Here is a 14,284-nt window from a genome sequence, read left to right on the forward strand (position 1 = left end):
TCCTGCCTGGGGAGAGGGGCTCTAGCACCCCAGGAACAGCTGGGAGCTGCGGCCCCAGGCCCCACACCTGTGAGAAGTGCTTCTCCCGCAGCTTGACCTCCTTCTCCACTAGCTTCTGCCGGCGCGTGGTCTCGTCCTGCAGCCGGCGCTCCAGCTGCTCCCGGCGCCGGCGCTCATCCTCCAGCGCCTGCCGCCGCAGCTCCATCTCCCGTTCCTGCAGGCACAGAGGTGCTCAGTCCCAGCGGCTCAGGGACCTGGCAGCTCAGGGACCCAGTCCATGCTCTCAGCCCCCAGCCTGCTCCCAAGGATGCATTTGCTCACCCGGGACTCCATGAGCCGCGACTTCTCGGCGTGCGCCTCCTTCAGCATCTTCTCCATCTCCTCGATCTTTCCAGTGTCCATCCCGCTTGTGCTGCAAGACAAGCGCAGCCGTCACCCAGGCACAGGCAGCCCGTCCCTGCACAGGACCAAGTGCCACTCGGCCGACACGTGCCGGCAGCACTGCCAGCCACCCCAGCGGGCACGGCAGCGCCCAGGACAGGAGTGCTCAAGCCATGGCCTGCTATGCAGTGCGGGTCCTGCTGCCCTGCCTGCACCACGGGCTGGCTCAGCATGACCAGCTGCTGCTGGAGCTGCTGGATGCAGTGGCAAAGCCCCTATGCTTGGACGGGGTGAGGACAGGGCCTGGCACATTCCACCAGACACCCCAAGGACCAACCCCGGAGAGCTGATGCTGGTGGAGGCTGTGGGTGAGCATGGGATGAAGGATGGTGCCTTGGAGGTGTCGCAGCAAACAGCTCATGGCAGGAGGCTCCCATGCAGCACTTGAGCCCCTCCCAGCACAGCCTCAACACCAACCGCCAGCAAACCCCTCCGAGCCCCAGCGTCTCTGTGGGGATGGGGCCTGCACCTCGGGGCAGCAGCAGGCTGGGAAGGGCATCCTGGCTCCCCAGGCAGCTGAAGTGCCTATGGCAAGGGCTCCAGGCTGAGCTGGACACACAGCCTGCACCCCTCTGGCTGCTCAGCCTGGGGCCAGGAGCCAGCCCCAGGATTACCTGGACATGTTATCGGGTGAGCAGGCCGAGTTGTTGCCTGTGGAGATGCTGGTCTCCATGCTGTCCGAGCTCTCCAGGCTGAGGGTGTCATACGCGTGGTCCAGCTCCTCAGCCCGGGGCCCCACGCTGTGGGCATGGTGGTGATGGAGGATGGAGTGATGCATGAGTGGGGGGTAGGAGGTGGGGAAGGGAGGTTGCCCGTGCAGGGCTTCCCACTGTGACTGAGCCTCAGCTGCCGCTTTCTGCTTCAGCTCTGCCAGGCGCCGCTTCTGCTCCTCGATCACCTGCTGACCTGCACCCCGGGAAGAAGGAGAGAGGCAGGTCAGCGGGCAGGAGTGGGCCAGCAGGCTCTGCTGCCTGGGCCCACAGGGGCACAGAAGCCACTACGATGGAGCACCATGCTCAGAGCCTTGCTGAAGCCCAGTTTGAGGCTGTCCCTGAGAGCAGGGCTGTCCAGCTCTGCTGCAGCACCGTGCCTTGCTGAACACTGCATGCAATGGACACACGCAGACCTGCACCTGGTGAGCACCTGCTGGGGAGCAGGTCAGCGCTCCGCTCGCATTCCTGGGAGCGCCACAGGAGTTGCAGGGGGAATAGGGGTAAATGGAGGCAAGAGCTGGAGCCGTGACTCCAGGGTGGGCACAGCAAGTACCCTGGGCAGCAGCATCCTCTGGGGAGGAGCTGGACTCAGAACCCAGTGGGAGGTGGCACCCTGGTGCCAGCCCCAGCTCTGCAGGCGAGGGCTAGGCAGGGCTGACCCAGCCACCTGGTACCCAGCAGCTCCCAGCCTGGCTCCCCCCTCTCCAGACGTGGGGCTGACATGCTGGCACAGCCCTCCCAGAGGGGTAGACACAGCCAGCTGCTCCTCCAGACCATCATCTGGCACAGAGCAGACCACAGGGCCACATCCTTGCCCACACTCAGACACACGCAACGGTGGCAGCCAAGGGGCACATGCGTCAGGCTGGCGGGAGCAGGCTGGGCAAAGCACTGGATGGGGAGCAGCCTGGGACCATGCTTGCCAAGCCCCCACACCAGCTACAGCACCCCAAAGCCTCACCTCAGGGAGCTCTGGCCTAAAGAATGCCATGGACAGGGATGTTGGTCAAGGTGGCAGCCCCTGAGGTATGCCTGCTCTTGCCCCTTCACTCACAGACACAAACATCTCAGCACAGCACCAGGTGCTGCTGAGCCCCGCCACAGCACAATGCTCAGGGGGACAGGGAGGCAGGGCCCAGGCTCCCACACGCCCCAGGCAGATGCAGGTGCACAGAGCAGCGAGCTTCTCCCAGCTCCTCTCGTGTGGAGCACCCGCAGGGGCTAGGGGGTTTGTCAGTAACCAGACACTGACAGGCACCCCGGGATCCTGGCTGGTCTTGCCCCCTCCCCATCCACGCAACAGGCACCAGCGAACAGCCATGCTGCTGCCTTGGGGCCACTCGAGGCAGTCCGAGCCACTCGCGTTTCTACCTGGTACATCGCCTGGCTGCAAGGGCTCTGCTGAGAGTGGGTCGGCTGGAGGTGCGCCGTCAAGTGGAGGGGTTGAGGGAGGGGGAGAGAGAGGGGAAAAGCAAGAGACTGTAAGAGAGGCGCCCGTGTCCCGCTGGAGCCTTGCTGCTGCCCCCAGCCGTGCTGTCCACAGGGCTCCCACAGCCCGGGGCAGTCCCGCTGCCCTCGGCCAGGCAGGAAAGGGACAGAGCCGCGTTCCTTCCTCTGCCAGGCACCGGCCAAGATGTGCAAAGAGGCTGGAGCACAGCCAGAGCCCGGGCTGCCCTGGGTGGCTGGGACGGGAGGCGCACCCCTGAGGAGCTGGGGCGGCGTGGAGCTTACCCTTCTGCTGCAGGGCCAGCTGGCGCTTGGTCTCAATGTCCTGCAACATGGCCGCCAGGTTGCGTGGCAAGCTGCCTGCGTGGCTCTGGGCGTGCGGGGGGCCCTGGGGCAGGACAGCACATGGTGAGCACGGCCCCGCGTCCCCGGGACAAGGCTGGCACTAGGCAGCAGCCCCCCACAGGGCACGGCTCCCCCTGCAGCCATACCTTGGGTGAGGGGCTGCGCCCCAGCATGGAGATATTGAGCTGCGAGGATGACGGGGTGCTGCTCTTCATCCGAGGGGGGAGCGCACCGGTGTCGCCCTCCATTTTGGCACGATAGACCTGGGCACAGAGACGCAGAGGTGAGTTGGGAAAGGGAGGCTGCAAATTCCCACAGTGGGCAAGGGCTGAGAGCAGGGCTGGCCCCACATTCCCCTCACTCCAGCAGCGGTGCCAGCTCCTGCCCCACACACACAACACACCACGGATCTGCTTGCCCCAAAGGCGCCAGCACAGCGTGGTGCCAGAGGACACAGGACATGGCCCCGTGCTGCCGTGGGCTCCAGCACCCAACCCCGAGTCCCCTCCACACTTGGGCCTCCCCCAGGCACAGCAGCTTTGCACCATGCAGTCCCCACGGCCTGAGCCGCTGCCTCAAGGGACTACGGGGGGGGAGCAGGGCATTACCTGGAGAGACTTTTGAGAAGAGTGAGCTTTAGCTGGAAGTGGAGGAGGGGAAGAACAAGGAGAGAGAGGGGAGGAGGAGGTCTCAAAGCCAGCCATGACCTCCTGGTACCACTTCTCTAAATCAAGAGGCGGGAGCCACGCTGGGCCCCCTGGAAGCTGCTTCTCCATCTGAAGAGATATTGCACGAGACAGGAGGGAGGGACGGACGGACAGAGAAACACAGTAAGAGGGACAAACACAGAGAGAGTGAGAGGTCAGAGGATCCCTGCCCCGTGCCTGGGTGGTGCCCAGCCCCAGGGAGCAGGGCCGCAGGAGGGGAGGTGCAGACCCCAGGGACCCGTGGTTCCCGGCTGAGCCCCAGCAGCTCCAGGACACCCCTGCCCCTCTGCAGGCCAGCACCACGGGCTGGGCAGGGCTCAGGCAGGTGCCACCCAGGCAGCAGAGCAGCAAGCAAGGAGCTGAGCAGCCAGAGACAACTTCCTGAAGTTTTTTGGGCTGCACGGCAGCACGCCTGGCACCTCAACCCTCCCTGCATGTCCTTCTCAGCCTGCTGGCACCCCTCACCACCAAGAGAGTGCTCAGGGGCAGAGGGAGGGAAACAGGACACAAACCTCTGCAGAGATGGAGGGAGAAGAGAGAGCCAGCACAGGAGGAGGAGGACCGCAGCCTGGGGATGAAGAAGCTGGAGGGGCACGGCCCAGCGGGGAAGCGGCAGGGGCACAGACGCTGCACAAGATCCCCGAGAGCTGCTCAACGGTCACGTACTGGGCAGAGAGAAGCAAAGTGAGCTGGGAGAAGGGACTGTGGGCAAGGGTGGCCAGACAGAGACAGGCACAGCGGAACAAGCAGTCGGCAATGGAGACAAACCCCCAAAAGAGGGCTTAACATCCCCAGGAGGAGGGCCAGCTGGTGGTGATGACAATGCTGCCAGTCTCCCCAGTGCTGCAGAGCACAGAGCAGGGACATCAGATGTCCCCTCTCCAGCCCCTTGTCTTGCCTCCAGCCCAGCCCAGGCCAGGCACCGCGCAGGGGACGAAGCTCTGTCCCAACCTGCTCTGCATCCTCCTGACACGGGAGCAGTGGCAGAGCCTGCAGGAGCCAAAGGCAGAGCGCTGCCACGCTGACCCACTTGCTCCCTGCTCTGCTCCCGAGCCTCGCTCCAGCACCCGGGGGGTGAACCCTATCTGGAGCATACGAGACACACTCCCCAGCTAGGAGACAGGGTCACTCCCATCACTCCTCCTGCTCAGCTGCAGCAAGAGAAATTACCCAGCCTAGGAAAGAGGCAAGCGCTGAGCACCAGACACAGGAGGCGGCCGTGCAGCCAGCCCACTGCAGCTTTGCTTCCCGCAGTGCTGCCCAGGACGCAGAGCGGGCAGCCCCTGGAAGGCAACCCGAGCATGCTCTGGAGCGGGTACCTCGTTGGCTGCAGAGGGTACAGCAAGCAAGAAAGAGCGCTGAGCAGCAGCAGGGGCAGCAGCAGAAGCTTTAGTGTCCAGGCTGGAGCCATATGCATTGCTGTAGAACCTGAAAACGTCAGACAGCCTCATGTACTCCTAGAAATCCACAGTGGAGGAGAAGGAGGAGAGTTAGACCCATGTGCTAGCTTCACGGCACTGACTGCAATGCATGAGTAAACCTCCCCATGCACGCGCACACCCCGCCACCACCAGCCAAGCCCTTCCCTGCCAGCAAGCGGGGCCAGGTGTCCCAGCACACTGCCTCTCTGCTGCCTTAGGTGCAGCATCACTGGCTGCTGGGAAAGGAGGGCTCCATCCTGCACTGCCAAGGCTCCCGTCACCCTTAGCCCAGGATCCACGAGGTCCCAAGCCAGGGCATGCTGGTTGCAAGCCCTCTCTGGTGAGGCAGCACTGGAGGAGGTGCCTCAAGCCGCTCTGGCACCAGCCCAGGCATGGGGCTAGGGCCGAAAGCAGCACCCCTGAGAGCTTCCCCCCCCGCAGCCCTGCAGCCACCATTCCCATGCCACTGCCAGCCAACACCAGTGCAATCTGGAGCAGGCGAGGGCAGGCAGAGTCCCTCTGTGCAGCCCCGCAGGGGTTCAGTGGGCAGAGCCCAGTGCTGCTGTCAGCGGGAGTGCTGGGCACCCACTGGGAAGCCTCACATGTGCAGTAGCATGCCACAGACTTTCCCTCAAGGCTTAGGCACTGGCAGAAATTCACAGTTAAGTATCTTCCGTCAGACAGCTCAAAAGCCACTTCCTCACACTTTCTGAACCAAACATGTCAACGCGATGAATTTCGGAAAGCTTGTTCTTTTTTTTTGGGGGGGAAAAGCCAGGCTAGCAGGATGGGCAAGGATGCTGTCAATTCCCCAGCTAGTGGTAAGCACAGAGAACACTTGGGGCATCTGTGCAGTACAGCGCAGCGCCAGGGTTCGAGCAGATGGCAGCAGCATGGTGTGAGTGCTAGCCTGTCACAGGAGGAGCACAGCAGGGACAGGCACCTGGTGCCAGGCTCAGCTCAGCCTCCTGTGTTAACGAGTCCGGCCACCAGACGGCCAGACTAGGGACACGCAGGGCACAGCGTGCTGCCCCGAGGCGCTGTCAGCCTGTGTAGGGGCTCTGGTGTCTGCCTGGCTGCCAGCAAGGAGACCCAGGCAGCAGCTCGGTCTGCCCAGCATGGAGCAGATGGGGCAAGCACACAAGCGCGTGCAGTTAGTGCCATTACCTCTTGTGTCTTGGGGTAGGAGTGGGCAGAAGGAGAAGCTAAGGAGGCAGCTGCTCCTGGCAGGGGGCTCAGGGGCTTAGTTCCCTCTAACAGCTCATAAGGCTCTGAGATTTGGAGGGTTTCCTGTGGGAGGGTAAAGATCACATAGGCAAGGCAGGCACAGGCAGCGGGGACACAGCAGCAGGAGCCCCTGCCCCCCCGGCAGGCAGAAGGACGTGACACGGCGGCACAAGGGGACCCCGCCATCCCACCCCTCTCCTAGCAGCGGATGGGGAGGCACCACAGCCACGGCCCCCTGGTGAGAGCTGGGCTGGGAGGCGCTCTGCAGCTGCACTGTCCCCCCTCTGGTGGACACGCAGCCCTTGCTGTGCCGCCTGCTAACAACATGGACTGTCTCGGGGCTCTTCCAGCATCCCAGCAGCCTGGAAGAAGATGCTGCTGCTCCCAAGTCCAGCTCTGTTGCATTTACCTCCCTCCCAACCTGGTGATGGTTCCTGCAGCCCACAAATAGGCTTAGAGCAGCCAGGAGCACCCAGCTCTAGCCAGAAGGCACTGGGGAGCAGAGGAACTGCTGCAGACAAGAGCTTGCTGTGCACCAGGCTCATCCCCACTGGTGAGAGCAGCTCTGCATGGCAGGAGAGCAGCTCTCAGGACAGTACCCATATCCTCCCAGTTACCTCTTTGAGTGCTGATGACATCTTGGGGAAGCTCCTGCCACCTGTGACGAGCTGGTATCGCCTCTCCAGAGACACAAGCTTCTCGTTCTCCTGAAGCACACAGTGACAGCAAGAAGGTTATCACCACCCCATGGCCAGGCCCCACCAAGCTCATCCCAACTGCCAGCACCTGTTGCAGGAGGAGGCAAGATCCTGTCTCAGCCTAAATAGCGACAAGCCCCAGCTGGGATGCTGCAGAGACCTGTCCTACCCTGCACGGGGATACATCCAGCCCCAAGATTCTCTCTAGCAGAGGCTGCTGCTGGGGCAGCTCTGCACGAGTAGTATCTCCACCCCCTCCCAAAGCACACCCAACACTTTGCACACTCCAGCACCCACAGCGCAGGCACAAAGACCTGTGACGAGTGGCTGGGGCACCCCCAGGACCAGGGAGCGTGTGCTGGCCCAAAGCTGCCAGCATTACCTTCTGCAGGAGCTGCAGGATGTTGTTCCTCTCCTTGGCCAGGCGTTCAGCCTCCTGGGCGCTCTGCAGATGGATCTGGGCAGCCTGAGCATCCAGGGCAGCCACCCGGTCCTGGGGGACAAGCAGGGGTTGAGCCGCTGGGGGTAAGGGAGGGGAGGAGGCTTGGCTGGGGGCATGGGGGTGCTGGAGGGCAGCTCAGCCACATGGGGCCTGCTGCCCTGTGTCCCTACCTTCCTGTGGGCAATGCTGCGATGGTACTCAGCCCTGCTCTGCAGCAGCTGCTGGCTCTGTGTCTCACGCTCCTCCTCGAGCCGGCTCTCCCTCTCCAGCTGCTGGAACTCCAGGTCCTCAAACAGCTTGGTCTCTGTCTCCAGGGCCTCTGCTTCCTTGAGACACACAACGGGGCAGCTACTCACTCCTTTGCCTCAGTGCAGAGGTAATGGAGGAGGCACCAGGCACAGACCCCGTGGGATGAGGAGCTCACAATAGCTGGGAGCCAAGCCCAGACCTTGTCCAGACCAGCTGTCCCCACGGGACCCTGTTCAGGCTGGAGCTGTGCCCTGCCAGGCTGTGGAGACGGAAAACAGCATGCACCACCACCGCCAGCACCAGCTGTACGCGGGGAGCGTGGCAAGCACCCCCGTCACCAAGCTGATGGCAGGCAGAGCCCACCACGGACCGACACCGTGCCAGACAAGCACCCTTGGGACCTCCCAGCCTTGAAGCAGTGGGAGCACCCTGGGACAGAGGCACTCAGCTCACGGTCTGAAAACGCTGCCCTGGCAGCGCTCGCACTGTGGGAACGCATTTCCCACACTTCGTGAGAGGGACGGATGCTGCTCCTGGGCCACACGCAGCACAGAGGCAGCCGCTGGGGCTCCTGCATACCAGGACCACTGGTGCTGTGCCACCCCATCACATCCTGGTCCACAGAGCATCCCTGCCTGCCACACACCATGGGCAGCACCCACTGTAACACAGACCTGCATCCAGCACAGGAGCATCTGCCACCAACCTGGAAAGGGGCCGCGAGCAGGCTGTGTGTGAGTGCTGCAGTGAGAACTGCTCTAGCCACAAGGGAGGGTCAGCAGCTACCGGAAAACACGAGATAATGGGAAAAAAATGCTGTGGACTGACGCTAACATAAACCAACGGGACCGTGTAAATAAATGCGCACAGGAAATAGCTGGAAGCAGACACACGCAGGGACATGGAGCGCCCTGAGGTTCATCCTGGGGAAGCAGCCTGGGGACAGCACTTCAGGAGGACAGGGACCAGCTCCTGCACACCCAGCACAAGCTCCCACAGCCAGCGCTGGCCCAGCCAGACACACGGACACAGCTATGCCTGCACACCCTGGAGATGCTCAGCGTCCTGTCAGGATGGCCCTGGCACAGGGCTCATGTCCTCCTCCACAGCTCCTGGGGGGCAGGCAGGGGTGCAGCCCCAGTGCCCCACGCCTGTGTGCAGGGCAGACCCTGCTGCGACCAGCTGAGCAAGTCCCCAGGAGGGGACCCCATGCATAGCGCAGGGCTCTGCCGTGGGGCACACAACTCCTCCTCGGCACCCTTGGGGCAGGATCCGTGCTCATGCCCTGCCTGGTCCAGAGGAGCCGGCCGGGGCAGCCCCGCGCTCTGCCGAGCCAGCACCACGCCGCGGGGCCAGGCGAGCGGCAAGCTTACCAGCACGGCGCCAGCCTCCTCCAGCCCGGGTGCGACGCTCTCAGTGCGGCCCCAGCTGCCAGGGAAGAGCTGGCCTAAGCTGGAGCGGAAGGAGGTGGGCCATGGTCCAGGAGGGGTGGGGGTGAGACACTGACCCTTCGCATCTGCTCCCGCAACTGCTCCCGCATAGACTCAGGGCAGTTATCAAGGTGGCTCTTCGACTCATTGTAAAGCGCCCGGAGTTTCTCTAGCTCCTTCCTTTCAGCATCAACCTTTGCCCTTTCCTGAATCAGGGGAGAACAAAACAAACAAAACAAGAAAAAAGAAAAAAAAAAGAGAGAAAACACTTCTCAAATCCGCGCCATGCAGAAGCTGCAGGATTAGAAAGTGGCTAAGCCAGAGGGGCACATGGGGAGGAACGCGGGGGCATTTACCAAGAGATTGAAAGAGCAAAAGCCACAGGAATCCCAGGCTGGGTGATGTTACAGGTGTTACAACCAGCCCTGGACCTCAGTTTCATGTTTCTATGCCAAAAATTTAAGGGCAGTGAAAAGCTCAACATTGACCTGGCTTCGCAGCATGGCTAAAGTCATCCCAATCCTGCAAACTGCCCATCACAGGGCTCCAGGAGCTCCAGTCATTGCCAGAGGCCCCTGCTTTGCTGCGCAGCCATCTTCAGGATAACTAGAGACTTCTGTTCACGATGCTCAGGCAGAACCCAGGACACCGGCAGTTAGCCAGAGCAGGTCCAACACACCAGCTAGGCAGCCAGCACACACCTCTCGGTAGCAGCATGGCTGCCTGGAGAACGGCAGGAGGCTGAGGACCACGGTCTCCTTTCAGAGCTGCTTGAGCAGTTCTTCAGCACGTCAGTGGCAAAGCAGATGTGTGACAAATGCTTGTTTCTGGCTGCTGTCTGTACACCAGAAGACACCCGGCTGGCAGGGCGGCATGCCCTAACCCTAACTGCTGGCGGCTGTGCTGGGCCCTGAAACGCCTCCCGCTCAGTGCTGCCGAGCGCGGCCAGGTCGCAGCTGCAGCAGGACCGGCACAACAGCAGCTGGCAGCATGGGCCTGGCTAGGGGCTGCCTCCCAGAGCTCCTGCAGCACCATACAGGGCTGAACACCATGAAGCACTACATGTAACACTTGTCCAAGCTGCTGAGCGCAGGAGAGCCAAAAAAGCGATCAGGAGTCCCAGCTCCCCGTCTCCAGGTTCTCTGCAAGGATAAACCCATGGCACACTGGACAGTGCGCACGCCATGCTTCTGTGCACTGTTAAAGCAAGGAGAGCCCTGTCCTCACTGGGACACTGCTAAGAAACCCTGCAAACCCTTGCAAGCCTTTAAAGGCATTTTGCCCATTAATATTTTGCCTCAAGATCATGTTTCACAAGCATCTTTCACTAACTTAGCTTCTGCAGTATTTGTCACTGCTCAGAAGTCAGGTAATAACATTATGTCATCTGTAAACACGCCTGTGTGGTCCCCTTCTGTGCCTGGCACTGGATTGTCCCCGCACTCTGCAGCCAGCTGTGCTCAGTGGCAATGGCACTGGTGGCACCAGCACACCGCTAGTCCCCTTGACCTGCGGCTCTCCCACCTGGCACCGGCTGCAGATGCATCCCTGGAGCTGGTGCAGGATCCCCCCCGCTCGCTCAGGGCAGAGTGGAGCCGCTCCTTGCTCCCCACGGCACAGGAACACTGAGCTGGGGCTGCCGCTCACTCCTGGTGCAGACAGGAGGTAACACAGAGGGGACGCAGCGCAGGCGGGACGTGCCACTGCCCCGTGCTCCCAGGGGGCTGCTTGGGAGGTGAGCGCGGTGCCCAGGGCTCTGGGGCACCCATGGGCAGGGGAGGCTGCAGGGCGGGCAGGGGTGTCAGATATTAGTGGCAGCGTTCAGAGCAGGCACGGTTAGAGCGAGTTAGTGCAGACTGAATAGGAAAGCAGGTGGTTGAGTCAGCAGAGACTCAGGGAGTGAGATTTCTTTTTGCTCCTCTCCTAGCTCTGCACAACACTGCCTTTCACTAGAGAAGACATCTGCAAAGGGCTGGAAAATCAAAAACGAAACAAAAAACGTAACGCCACAGGGGTCCTGTCGTGACATGCTGGTGGCAGCTCAGCCCTACATGGCTCCAGCTGCCCACGGGCACTGAGCAACACAGGTTGGGCTCCTGCAGCCAAAACCCAGGGCTGCCCCAGGAGGGCAGGGATGCCAGCATTGCTTCATGGTGAGGGATGGCACCAGCAGACAGGGAAGGGACATCAGCTTCAGGCAGCAGTGAGCTGGGCACCCCGCAGCTCCCATGCTCCCAGCTCCACAAGGGCTGGAGACCCTGTGGCTGCCCCACAGGGCCAAGCTGAAAGCATCCCGGGGAGGCGAGCTGCAGCCTGTCCTCCTGCAGGGACCACAGCAGTTGCAGCAAACAACTCCAAGCCCAGGAAGGGAAGGAGCTTGGGCCAGTAGCCCACACTGCACCCCAGACCTCCTGTCAGCCACTGAGCTGGGTGAAGCATCCCACAGAGATTTCCTGGCCAAAGCTAGAGAATGTTTGGAAGAGGGGGGCACAGCCACCTCCAGCAAGATGGATGCTACAGCAGTCACCACCACTGCACATGACCCCGCAAAGAATCCCAACAGGCAGCAGAGCTGACAAGCTCACTGCAAACCTCAACCAGCAGCAAGGGCAGTGCCAAGGCCCCGAGCCTCAAGGTAAGTGCTAGGAAGGCTCCGCGACACCAAGCCTGCCAGCAAGATCCAACACATCGCATCCCCAGAGCCATCTCTGCCCTCCTCCAGCAGGGCTGTGGGATGCTGCACTGGTCCCAGACAGACAGGGGAGAGGGAAAGCCACCAACCGGCTCATTCACCTCCACCTCTTCCCCCTCCGCACAAGCACAGATGCTCCCTCTGTACTTGAAAATGCCCGTGGTGACCCCATGGAGCTGATGCTGCACGTGTCACCAAATGCCTCAGCAGACCCCAGGGACAGGAGGACGTGTCCCCCAGGGGATAAATGCAGCCTGGGAGACCCCACCAGGGTCAACCCCACAGGTGAACACCGGAGCTGGGAAGAGCACACCACAGCCCCAAAGGGACAGTCCTGCCTCGGGGCTCACCTTGTCCCGCTCCTTCTGGATGCTGGCGTCCAGGCTGGAGAGCTTCTCCTGCAGCTGCTGCACCACCTCCTGCTCCTGCTGCAGCCGCACCGCCTCCGACTCCCGCTCGCCCTGCAGCAGAGCCCGTTCAATCTCCGCCTGGGTGGGTACAGCCACATCAGCACGGTCCCAGCCCCCTCTGCTGCCCTGCACCCACTTGGGTCCTGCCAGGACAGGACAGGGAGGTGGCCCGGCTGGACATGAGCCACAGCGAGCAGCTCAAGCTCAGTCTCAGATCACATGTGCTGCCCATGGGATCAGATGCCAGCCAGTGATGACAGTGAGCCACAGGGCGAGTTAGACCCCAGCAGGGCTCCCCAGACCCTCACCTCTCGCAACATCTCCTGCAGCTGTTGCTCCAGGTCCTTGACATGGCCTTTCAGCTCGTCCAGGCGACTGAGCACGCAGGCTCGCTCCTCCTCCAGCCGGTGTGCCTCCTTGGCCCGGGGGCCCACCAGCTCCTCATGCTGCAGAGAGTGCAGGTCAGCACGGCATGGGACAGGCTGGCGTGGCGCAGCACAGCACGGGCATCCCCATCCCCTCACCTCGTGGTGGGTGCTCTCAGTGCTGCTACACTCTTCTTTCAGGTTCTCCTCATCCGACCTCTCCAGGCTCTCCCTCTGCCGCAGCACGCCCAGCTCCTCCGGGGCACAGCCCAGCCCTGTGGTGCCAGCGCCCCTGGGCGCCTGCCGGCCAGCATCCACATCCCCAGCCAGGAGCCGGGGTGCATCACCCAGCTCCGCGCCATCCGTCTTGGTGTACTCGGCACAGAGATTCAGGATAGTCTCCAGGCGCTGCCGCTCCTGTGGGGAGGCTCAGTTAGCACAGCCCTGCAGCACCCAGCCCAGCCCACACCACAGATGGAGCCTGCAGCATCCCGCACCGACACCGACTGCCTGCATCCCTGCCAGGACATGGGCCTTGCTGCCTGCTGTGCTCGGGGAGGGTACGCACCGCCCGTCCAGCACGCGGGCTCTGCCCAGGCTATCTGGGAGCCAACGAGCAGGCAACAGGAACAGTGGCCACACTCTGGAGCATGTAAGGGAAAATGTTTTTTGGGGGAGCGCTGGCTCCAACAGCTCATCGCAGCCATGCCAGTTGGGCTCAGGGCACTTCCACTTCTCAGCAGCGTCCCCTTCGTGTCACCCAGCCCTGGGTGCCTGTCCGCCCCCCCCCAGTCACTCTGAGATGTCACAAGCCTCCGCACGCAGGAAGCGCTTCCCCTTGCTCTGGGGACATTGCCCACCTCAACAGGTCCCAGCCACCTTGACACGCTTCTGGCACCTCCATGCACCTGGGGGCCACACTGCTCCACGCCCCCAGCCCGCCCGCACTCACTCCAGCCCCGGACGGCAGCCAGACCGTCAGCCCATGGCACATGTGATGCGCCTGGAGCTGGAGACAGGCTAATTACAGACAGCAGCCCCAGCCGAGCGCCGTGCTGCCTCTGCATGCCACACGGGGCTATTTCTAGATAGTGATTCAGGCCATCTGCACCCACCATGAGTCAGGGATGAGCAAACAGGGATCCTGCTGCCCGGCCAGACGGGCACCAGCACTGCTGCCCACGCTGCTGCATAGGGATGGGCAGGGGGCAGGCAGCACCCCAGCTGGGGTCCCAGCCAGCACCCAGGGCAGGTACCCCCAGCACACAGAGCCCCAGAAGGCGCAGGCTGCACCTCCACACCAGCCTGGTCCCCTCCCTGGGAAAACAAAGGCGGTGCTGCCAACAAAGGTGTGCACACCAGTGACAAGCACAGGTTGTCCTGGGCATGACACCAGTGGGGACACACGTGTCCCCGCACTGCGCACCCCAGATGCGCGAGCCAGACAGAGCCAGGGAGCGCTGTCCTGGCCCCGCTGCCCCCTGCAACCCCTGGCTGCTCCAGGAGACCCACTCAGCAGCGGAGATGACAGATGCACAGGGCAAGCCCCACCCAGGCAGCTGCTCACTCTATAAAAACTCTATCCCCATCCCTAAATATAGAGATGCAATGCCCACAAGAGCCTCCCAGCAGTTGCCAGCCTGGAACAGCATCTGCACACCAAGCACAGGCAGCCACCACATCCCGGCTAGAAGCCAC

General features: G+C 62.5%; 1 protein-coding gene across 19 annotated transcripts in view; it reads right to left on the reverse strand.

Annotated features, from left to right (window-relative positions):
- Window positions 1-14,284, reverse strand: part of PHLDB1 (pleckstrin homology like domain family B member 1) — a 30,617-nt gene that overhangs the window by 3,116 nt on the left and 13,217 nt on the right. For 3 of the 19 annotated variants that reach the window (XM_040534189.1, XM_040534190.1, XM_040534184.1), the window contains exons 7-23: window positions 12,746-13,003; window positions 12,530-12,667; window positions 12,162-12,299; window positions 9,197-9,325; window positions 7,611-7,766; window positions 7,381-7,491; window positions 6,918-7,007; window positions 6,241-6,363; window positions 4,972-5,109; window positions 4,165-4,317; window positions 3,554-3,721; window positions 3,092-3,208; window positions 2,886-2,988; window positions 2,526-2,570; window positions 1,056-1,347; window positions 322-412; window positions 68-214 (exon numbers count right to left, since the gene is read on the reverse strand). In XM_040534189.1, coding sequence (XP_040390123.1) covers window positions 68-214; window positions 322-412; window positions 1,056-1,347; window positions 2,526-2,570; window positions 2,886-2,988; window positions 3,092-3,208; window positions 3,554-3,721; window positions 4,165-4,317; window positions 4,972-5,109; window positions 6,241-6,363; window positions 6,918-7,007; window positions 7,381-7,491; window positions 7,611-7,766; window positions 9,197-9,325; window positions 12,162-12,299; window positions 12,530-12,667; window positions 12,746-13,003 — 2,397 coding nt within the window. The remainder of the gene's footprint in view (window positions 1-67; window positions 215-321; window positions 413-1,055; window positions 1,348-2,525; window positions 2,571-2,885; window positions 2,989-3,091; window positions 3,209-3,553; window positions 3,722-4,164; window positions 4,318-4,971; window positions 5,110-6,240; window positions 6,364-6,917; window positions 7,008-7,380; window positions 7,492-7,610; window positions 7,767-9,196; window positions 9,326-12,161; window positions 12,300-12,529; window positions 12,668-12,745; window positions 13,004-14,284) is intronic. The other 16 variants (XM_040534200.1, XM_040534195.1, XM_040534201.1 and 13 more) reach the window with 13 other exon arrangements.

This window comes from Cygnus olor, chromosome 22, assembly GCF_009769625.2.
Source record: "Cygnus olor isolate bCygOlo1 chromosome 22, bCygOlo1.pri.v2, whole genome shotgun sequence".
Lineage (NCBI taxonomy): Eukaryota > Metazoa > Chordata > Aves > Anseriformes > Anatidae > Cygnus > Cygnus olor.